At 33.6% G+C, this 9,272-nt stretch overlaps 1 protein-coding gene across 3 annotated transcripts in view; it reads left to right on the top strand.

Annotated features, from left to right (window-relative positions):
• The window catches only part of ZNF280D (zinc finger protein 280D), a 143,334-nt gene extending 140,267 nt beyond the window's left edge, over positions 1-3,067 (top strand). For all 3 annotated transcript variants that reach the window (XM_030318109.1, XM_030318107.1, XM_030318108.1), the window contains one exon: positions 74-3,067. In XM_030318109.1, the coding sequence (XP_030173969.1) occupies positions 74-698 (625 nt within the window). In that variant the 3' untranslated portion in view covers positions 699-3,067. The remainder of the gene's footprint in view (positions 1-73) is intronic.
• The last annotated feature ends 6,205 nt before the right edge of the window (positions 3,068-9,272 follow it).

Here is a 9,272-nt window from a genome sequence, read left to right on the forward strand (position 1 = left end):
TGTCTTTATTTTGATAGTGTTCAAATACAATGTGTTATAAAGGAATAGATAATAAATGGCTTTATTTTTTCAGTAAACAAGATAAAGCTTCTTCAGAGGAAGAAAAAAATGAATGTGTTACAAATTCATTTGAAGGCTCATTAGCAACAAAAAATGAAGAAAGCATAACAGTGTCAAATAAGGAAAATGATACCTGTCTTGAAGATCAGAAAACTGGCTTAAAGAATATCTTCAGCCATGATTCAAATATTGATGCAAATAAAGTAGAAAAGGAAAAACAAATAGAGCACGTTTGTCAGAAAATGGAGTTGAAGATGTGCCAAAGTTCAGGAAACATAATTTCTTGTGATCAGAATGAAGATTCCAACTCCAGTGAAGCTAAGTTTTCTTCAAAGAATGTTAAGGATTTGCGGTTAACATCTGGTGATGTTAGCATTGATCAATTTTTGAGAAAAAGAGATGAACCTGAATCTATTAGTTCTGATGTTAGTGAGCAAGGCAGTATTCATTTAGAACCTTTGACTCCATCAGAGGTACTTGAGTATGAAGCCACAGAGATTCTTCAGAAAGGTAGTGGTGATCCTTCAGCCAAGACTGATGACGTAGTATCTGATCAAACTGGCAGTGTTCCTGGGGAAAATAGCCCTAGCACAACAGAGACAACAGTAGACCTGGCAGATGAAAAAGAAAGAAGTTGAAATTTATTAGTCATTCTAAGTTTAGTGTACCAACGGTAATAACATTTGGAACAGTGCTATCAGGTGAACTCAGTGGTGCTGTTCTGTAGAGTTCAGAAATAGAAAAATGTGAGGAGGTCATTCATCTACACTTTACCTGTATGTTCAATCCAGGTTATTAAAGAAATCAATTCACCCATAATAGCATGATTTGTATGGATTTCCAAAAAGCCTTTAAAACTATTATGGATTTTAAAGAAAGCTAAGTTTGCAATGGAAAAGTCTCATTTTACAGTTTTTGAAGAGAAGTCGGTGGCCAGTATGAATTGATTTTTAGAATATTAATTATAATGATAAAGCTTTTGAAACTTCCATCAGTCCTAAGCTAAAAGTTCTTAGTAGCTATATATTCTTTTCAGGTTACTTAAAGGAAGAGATTTGGAAACCACATACCTTTTGGGAGTAATTGATTTAAAGTAATGACTGATAGTCATTGTTAATGAAGGCTTCATTTCGAGTATGATGCTGGTAAAGGGGCATGCTTAGAGTGCTAAGTTAATTGATCTAATGGGAATTTGGATGAACGTAAAGTTAATTTTGGATTTAATATAACATTCCAGACTGTCACAAGCATGTAAACAGAATATTTGAATCTGTGTACCTCCCTACAAGTGTGAGCCTGCAAGGCTGTAAGCTTACCTTAATTAAACTTTCAGTGAAAGTGACATTATTAATATGTAAATTTATATTTGTGCTTTTTGTCAGTGTGTAAGCTGTGCAGAAATCCCTTGATGTGCTAGTTGTATAAAATAGAAACCCACTGTTGAAACTCCTGTAGCTATTATGCTTTTAATATTGTTTTAATGATCTTTAGAAATAGACCCATAAAAATGGTCTGGACACCAAACCAAAGTATGGTATAATGTAGATATTGTAAAGCAGTAAATGGAAAACATGTCCTGGCTCATGCCATGTTTAAGTGACTTTTTCTTTAATTGTAAAATAGAAACTTCAAATGGGACCTAAAGCAGTGATGTAAAAAATTGGTTTGGGACATTTAGTCTAATTTATCCATATCCTATTTTATCCATAAAATGGCTGCTAAATAGATTTTTCAGTTGTTTTTTATCATCTAGAAAATAGTAGATATAGAAATAAATAATGTGGATAAAGTAGTTTGCTTTAAAGTACTTAAAATTTTATTTAAAATGCTACATTTTTACTTCTTAAAATGTGCTTTGAATTCTTAAATTTTGTTTCATTGAATGTTAAATGTTTTAAATGGCTATTAAAATTCTGCTGTATATAGTAGTTTTTGAGTAAATATTTGCAATAAAAATCTGTCCCTGAATAATTTTATTTTTCAGAAACCTGCTTGAGTTGGATTACCTTTGGCGCCTTTAGAAATTGTATACTTGTTCAAGGAAATTTCATGTTGAAGTTAGTGGTAGGATTTCATTCTGTATTCTTTAATTGATGCATGATTTATTTTAAATTAGGACTTAAAGTACAGGGGAAAATACTGTTAATATTTACAGAGAATATATCTGCTTTAAAAATTCTTTTATTGCAAGAGAAATATAATTTACTATTCTAGTTTTCTATCTGCCCAGCAAAGTAAAAAGAGTAAACAGGCAAAATATATTATTGACTTACTTTCTTGAAAAGTTTTTTTTTTTTTGAGGGGGTCACATATTTTCATCTTTCCTGCTACCAAGAAAAGATAGGGAGAGAGGGACTTTTTAGCTGTTACCCTTCACCTTGTTGAAACATAAAACTATAGCGGACAAGATTTTTGGAGTAATTTAAACCTTAGAAGTGAAGGAGTAGAAGAAAGTCTATGTAAAGACTATTTTCTGAATCTTATTCAATTAATCGGCTGGCAGATCACCTAATGTACAAAACCCTAGATCACTGTGCCAAAATAAGTCTCTAATGACACTGTTATCCCTTTGAGCTTTGGGTAGTTCCTTCTTCTGTGGCTATATACCTTTAGAGTAGTTGTGTTCAACATAGCTAATCAGTGAACTGTTTATGCCTATCCATTAGGAGAAGAGGAAACTGTACCAAACTCTAAGGAAAGTCTGGCAATGAAAACAAAAGTGTAGTTGAAATAAGCATTGTATTTGGTAACATAATTGGTTTATGTTCTCATACCATCTCCTTATTTCCATTGAGGAACAAACAGTTCAGGTGCACAGACCTAGCCTTTGAGTAGCAGTGCTTTAGAACAGCGGACAGCAAACTTCTGTGTAGGGCCAGATAGTAAATAATTGTGGACCATACGGTCACAATTATTCTCAACTCTTCCTTGTAGCTTGAAAGCAGCTGTAGATGTAATGTAAATAATAGCCTGTTTGTGTTCCAATAAAACTTTATTTACAAAACAAGAATGTTTGGCCCATGGATTGTGGTTTGCCTTTGCCTGCTTTAGAGTGCTTAGACTGACTTAATCTGACAGTGAAAGCCAGTGATGCACTCTAGTGACTGTTTGCCTAGGAACTACCTACCAAGGTGCCTTAGTGTATAATAGTTCCCTGTTACCTGACACTAAACTTAGGATTGATTTTAAGTGCAGTTCAGTGACACTAAGAAGCATTATATTCATTTTGTGGATATACTTTTAATTTACATTGAAAATCTGAATGCCATATTTATTTGTATTCTTTCTTCCCCTTTGTGACTCTCCAATAGGGAGGAAATTGGAATTTTTTTCATCCATGAATTTTTTTAAGAACTATTCTAAACATTTTAAAAAGGAACTGATAATATACAAGTCACTTTGTTTTAGCTGTAAGTAAAAAGATGAGGAAACCAAATATCTAGGCAATTATTGGCCTAAGGTTAAAAAGCTAAGATTTGAATGAAATTTGATCTTGATTCTGAAACAGAATCTGAAGCAGGCTTCAAGCTCTAGGTGTCAGCGCAGAGCCTGACGCAGGGCTCGAACTCCCGAACCATGAGATCATGACCTGAGCCAAAGTTGGATGCTTAACCAACTGAGCCACTAAAGATATACTTTATATAATAATTATATAAATTTAACATCATTAAATTTTGTAGGCTTCTGTAATGTCATTTTTTACTTCATGGTTGACATGATCATTTTTGTTCCATCAAAATCATTACTGCAAAACCACTCACTTATACTGACTTCAATGAAATAGTACTTTTGTATGTATGTAGACACTACAGAAGAAGTGCAAATATTTCATTTTTACTAGATTACCTTAACAATAAGACTTGTTTTTTCAGTTAAGAAATGAAACATTTAACTTACCTATTTCTAAGTATTAAAAGAGAGAAAGTTATTTTTAAATTATTTTTTCAAATGAGACACGTGCAGATCCATGTAGACAAAAAAATAGTATTAGATTTTTAAAAGTTATGGCAGTGTTTAATTTTTACCTCAAAAGCTATAAATTAAAAGATACTTGTAAGGAATTAAACACATCTTTAGCAACAAATGTAACTTTGTAGAGGAATGAGATATCCTGAGAAATCACTTTTACAGTTATGTAAATTGCATGTTAAAAATATTATAAAACCAGTTTCATTATTTAAATGAATATACTAAGCATATAGTATAGTCTTCTTTGATGACACAGTGTATCACCATGAAGATTATTGAGCTAAGCTGTAAATGAAGCCATAGCTATAGATGTTAATGGCCTGAATACCTGCTGATCACAGAAGTTACCTTGGATTTTGGTTTCTAGAAAATATCCCAGATACATCTGGGGTCATTTGGCTTTTCCAAAAACAGAACAGAAAAATTGACTGTATCACTCACCCAATCCAACCTCTTTTTAAAAATGACTAAAACCCTTTAAATCTTAAAGTATAACTTGCCATTTGTGGGGAATTTGGGAGAATTTAAACTATAATTTTAAATTTTTTAAATATTTCAAGTCTTCATCCACTGCCTTAAAAATATGACTTTAATTGTTCTGTATCAGGGGCTAGCAGACAGTGACCCACAGTTGGCCACCTGTTTTTATAAACAAAATTGTATTAGAAAATACCCATATCATTTGTTTATATATTGTCTGTTGTAGTTTTTGCACTGCAATAGCACAACTGTACCGGACAGAGACCATTTGGCTCACAGGCCCAAAGCTTAAATCTGGCATTTTAAGAAAACGTTTGCTAGCACCTGCTCTATATTTTTATGTAAGTATATCATAATTTTATAATTATTTTATTGTCACTATTATAAAGACTACAGGGAAGCTCTCACTTCATAAATTTTGGTCTTTATTTGTTATTACCTGTAGGAAGTCTAAGTGCAATATTAGATTGAAGAATATTTAGTTTTTAAGTAGCCAAATACCAATACTTAACTTGAATTATCTTCCCATGATGCTTGTGGAAAGCTTCTTGTTCCAGTATGAACTCCTAGAGTTAAGAGTTTACTTATCTAGATTTTATTTTGACTCTTCAAACAAATTTAGCTTTTTTAACCTATTGTGACTTTAATTTATGCTATTCACCAAATATTTCCAGTGTGTGGTAATATGACTGTTACCTAGCCAGTGAGTTGTGAGTGAAAAGTTATTTCAATTTGGATCATTTAAGTGTTGATACGAGACTCTTTAGAACTTTCTTTTCTCTCTGACATGGTGATGATGATTGCTGCATCAGGCTGGGTTCCTGAGGGACTGTAAACCTAGCCTCCCTGTTTAGATGGACATATAGCGTGAGGGAGAAATAACCATTTTTGTTTTAAGTTAATACAGTTAGGGAATACCTCATTTGATACAGGATTAGCACTGAAAGTGGAGTGCTGCCATAAAAAGAAGCAAAATTGAACTAAATTAAACTATATTGCATTGGCTTAGGTGACAGGTGGTAAAGCTACATGAGGTGATCCACATTTGCTGTGGTGAAACATTTGGTAAACTTGCCTGCAATACTTGGAAGAAAAATAATATAGTGAAGTTTTATCTCTATTGGAAGAGTTTGGATAACAATTTTGTTTATTAGTTGCATTTGACAGTTGCATTTTAAGAAAGACATGAACCCAGATGAGAAATGGTAAGATGTCCATTGGAAACAAAATAAGAAAAGTCCAGAAATTCAGGCACTTGAAAAGCTGGGAAAGACAGAACTTCTCATCCCCAATCAGTTGAACAAGAAAGCCTTTAAGTAACAAAGCTAAATTAATTCAAGAATATGGCCATCATACTAATTGTTTTAAATATCTAATTTGGTTAAGGAGATCCTGCCTCCATAGTGTTTCTATGTAGGAATTCTTTCACAGCATTTCTTGGGAAATTTATGTATTTTTCTGAATCTCATGACCCATCATTCAGGAAATTAGTGAAACAGGAAGAAGAATTGCAACTAAGCAAGAATTAAAGCTTAGTAATGAATTTAGAGCCATTATTGGACTGAAGGAATCCACTGAAGTCAAGCACAAAAGCAAGAATGGGGAATGCTGATATAGAGTCCAAGAATAAGTTCAACATTTCCAGGAATCAGAACAGGAGGACATGGAAGAGAAGTTGTCACAACCTGATCATTCAGTCTTACTTGTAGCTATTGCCATGTTATGAATGTATGTCTATGTTCCTGTCTGCTACTAACGGTGAGTCATTCTTATAAGTAAAATAAATATGAATAGGATTATATATAGAGAGTATACTTTATGCAAATCCCATCACTGGTGTTCTAAGAAATAACACATGGAAGCAAATTAATTCCTTACATTGTCAGTTTTGACCTGTGATTCTGTGTCCTGTCCCTTCATGGGACATCCAAATGTAACATTCAAATACTACCAAATAAACTTGTCAGCATTTCTAAGTTTGTATGATTATTTGCCAAAGGCTGCTGTTCTTTGCAAATACTTTAACTAGAAATGCAAAGGAAAGAAGTAAATGTTTTGGCACATAATGAAATGAAGTTAGAAACTGATCTAAACTCTAAATTAGAAAAAGCAGTATCAATTTCAACAGCAAGACCAAAATCAGGGAAAGCCGACAAAATATTTTCATCATTAAAAAGGAAAAGAACTTTTATAAATCAACATGTAACCAAATGCCAGCTTATAGATGTTTTTGGACAATTCTTAGCAATTCAACTAATAGAAATGTGAATATGAAAGATAAGTTTCTATGTCTGACATGTTTGTAACAAAATAAAGATAAAAACTATCAGGTCAATTAATGCATTGTGTGCTTTTAAGTTTCATTTTAAGATAAACTTATAACAAGTATTTGTAGTACTTACAGTTTAAGATGATTTTAATTTGGCGTCTATGCTAATATTTCCTTCATTTAATGTTTTCTGTTGTCAAATGTCTATCTATGTCAGGCAAAGAGAGTGGTATTGAAATATATAATATTGTCACAGTACATTCGTTCGTATTAAGAAATCACATATTTATGTCTTTTTAACAGAAAATATCAAACATTTAGCAGAAAAATGATGCAGTATTTATTATGGTGATAACTATTTTAAAATATATTAATTATAGTGTTATGAAAAATACAGAATGATGATTGCATATAATTTGGGGATTCCTGAGAATTCCCAGAAATGTTATTCTTTATTCCTATTTCCTAAATATTAATGTCTGTCAGGAATTGGAAATACTAATGCCCAGTAAATCTGTTCAGGTAGACAAAATGGCTTAGGAAATGGGTGCTGAAGTGTCAGTCTTCTATCAATGCCTGATGGGCTCAAGGTACTCCAGTTAAGTGGGGACCATTTCTTTAAAATTGTGGGTGTGACTATTGGCTCATTGCTAACTGGAATCATATAAAAAGCAAAAATTTGGAGAGAGGTATACTGTCAAAGAAACCATGAATTTAGACTAAAAGTTTATAAATGTTCAAGTCTTAAAATGAACCCTTGGGTCCCCAACTTTTTTTTTTTCGTTCCAAGTTTTTATTTAAATTCCAGGTAGTTAAAATACAGTGTAATATTAGTTTCAGGTGTAGAATCTAGTGACTCAGCACTTCCATACAGCACCTGGTGCTCATCACAAGTGCCAGCCCTAATCCCGTCACCTGTTTACCCTGTCTCCCCACCCACCTCCCCTCTGGTAACCATCAGTGTGTTTGTTTTCTGTAATTAAGAGTCTGTTTCTTGGTTTGTCTCTTTCTTCTTTTCCCCTATGTTCATTTGTTTTGTTTCTTAAATTCCACGTATGAGTGAAATCATATGGTATTTGTCCTTCCCTGGACGACTTAATTACACTTAGCATAATACTCTCTGGCTCCATCCATGTCATTGCAAATAGCAAGATTTCATTCTTTTTTATGCCTGAGTAATATTCCATTGTATATATACACCACATCTTTGTCCATTCATCAGTCGATGGACATTTGGGCTCTTTCCATAATTTGGCTATTGTTGATAATGCTGCTATGAAGATTGGAGTGAATATATTCCTTCAAATTAGTATTTTTGTATCCTTCGGGCTCCCACCTTTCTATATGATGTAGCAGATGGAACCTATTACCCAATATCCACCTCAGATGTGGTCAGAAGGATAAAGAAAAAAGGAAGGGCCTCTTTGATGGTGGGATCAATAGCTATAGACATCAGTGGATTAGGGATCCCCTCAAGGAATTTTTGAGCCACCAGAGTAGAGCATTCTTGTATCAAGGAATTGTTTTGGGCCAGTGACTGTGTATCTCCCAAATTCCCCTTTATATTTCTGTTTCAACCTTGTATGTGTAGGAGACGGATAGCTTTTCAATTCATAGGTCAATAGTTAAGAGGAGGCTAGTGCATACCATTACCCAATTTAGAGACTGGCAGGAGATACTGAACTTTGAGCTTGCTGCCATTGCTTTAATGGGACTTTTGAGTTACTTCTGCTTAGAAGAGAAACTGTATTTGGGCTGTAGGAAGGAGAGTGCACTGAATAGCTATTGACCAGAAAGATGATCCCAGATGGTTAGGTTCTCCCTAGAGAACCAGACACAACAGGATTACACTTCCTTTATGGGTGAGTGGGGCAATCTGTCTGGGTCTATGAATTGTAAGCAAATATGACATGTAACTTCTGAACTCAAGCACTGAATTGCCAGTATGAGACCTTCTAGACTCTTATCTTTCCTCGATTTGTTTACTGGCACTGTTTGAGATGGTGGTTGCTCTGTCATCTGAGTAACTAATGAACAGAAAAATCACCGGTCCAGTTTGCAATGGACTTTTAAAATGAGTGAGAAATTTTTGTTGCTGTTACTAATTGAGATTTGGGGGTGGTTACTACAATATAAGTCTAACCTATCCTGACTGATAATATCATGAAAATCTTTTTGAGCCAGTGCCTTAGAACCTATGTCAGAATTTCCTAACCTTTTAGAACTACCTCAGCAATTCTTAGTTTTTACTATTTTTAAATTAGTCCCCCTTGGGATTATTAAGAATCAGGGTTTTGTGCATAATTAAAAAAATAGTTTTAGAACTTTGACTTCTAATAAATTTGGAGTAATAAGGATTGGATTTACCTTCCCCCATGAAATAAACAAACCAAAAAAGCAACATAAAACAATGGTTTTCAAGACAGTGACCTCAAGAATGAAAGGTAGTGAATCCATGAGAGAAAACAAATGTGGTGAGCCCTATGATTGCCTG

The sequence above is a fragment of the Lynx canadensis genome, chromosome B3 (assembly GCF_007474595.2).
Source record: "Lynx canadensis isolate LIC74 chromosome B3, mLynCan4.pri.v2, whole genome shotgun sequence".
NCBI lineage: Eukaryota > Metazoa > Chordata > Mammalia > Carnivora > Felidae > Lynx > Lynx canadensis.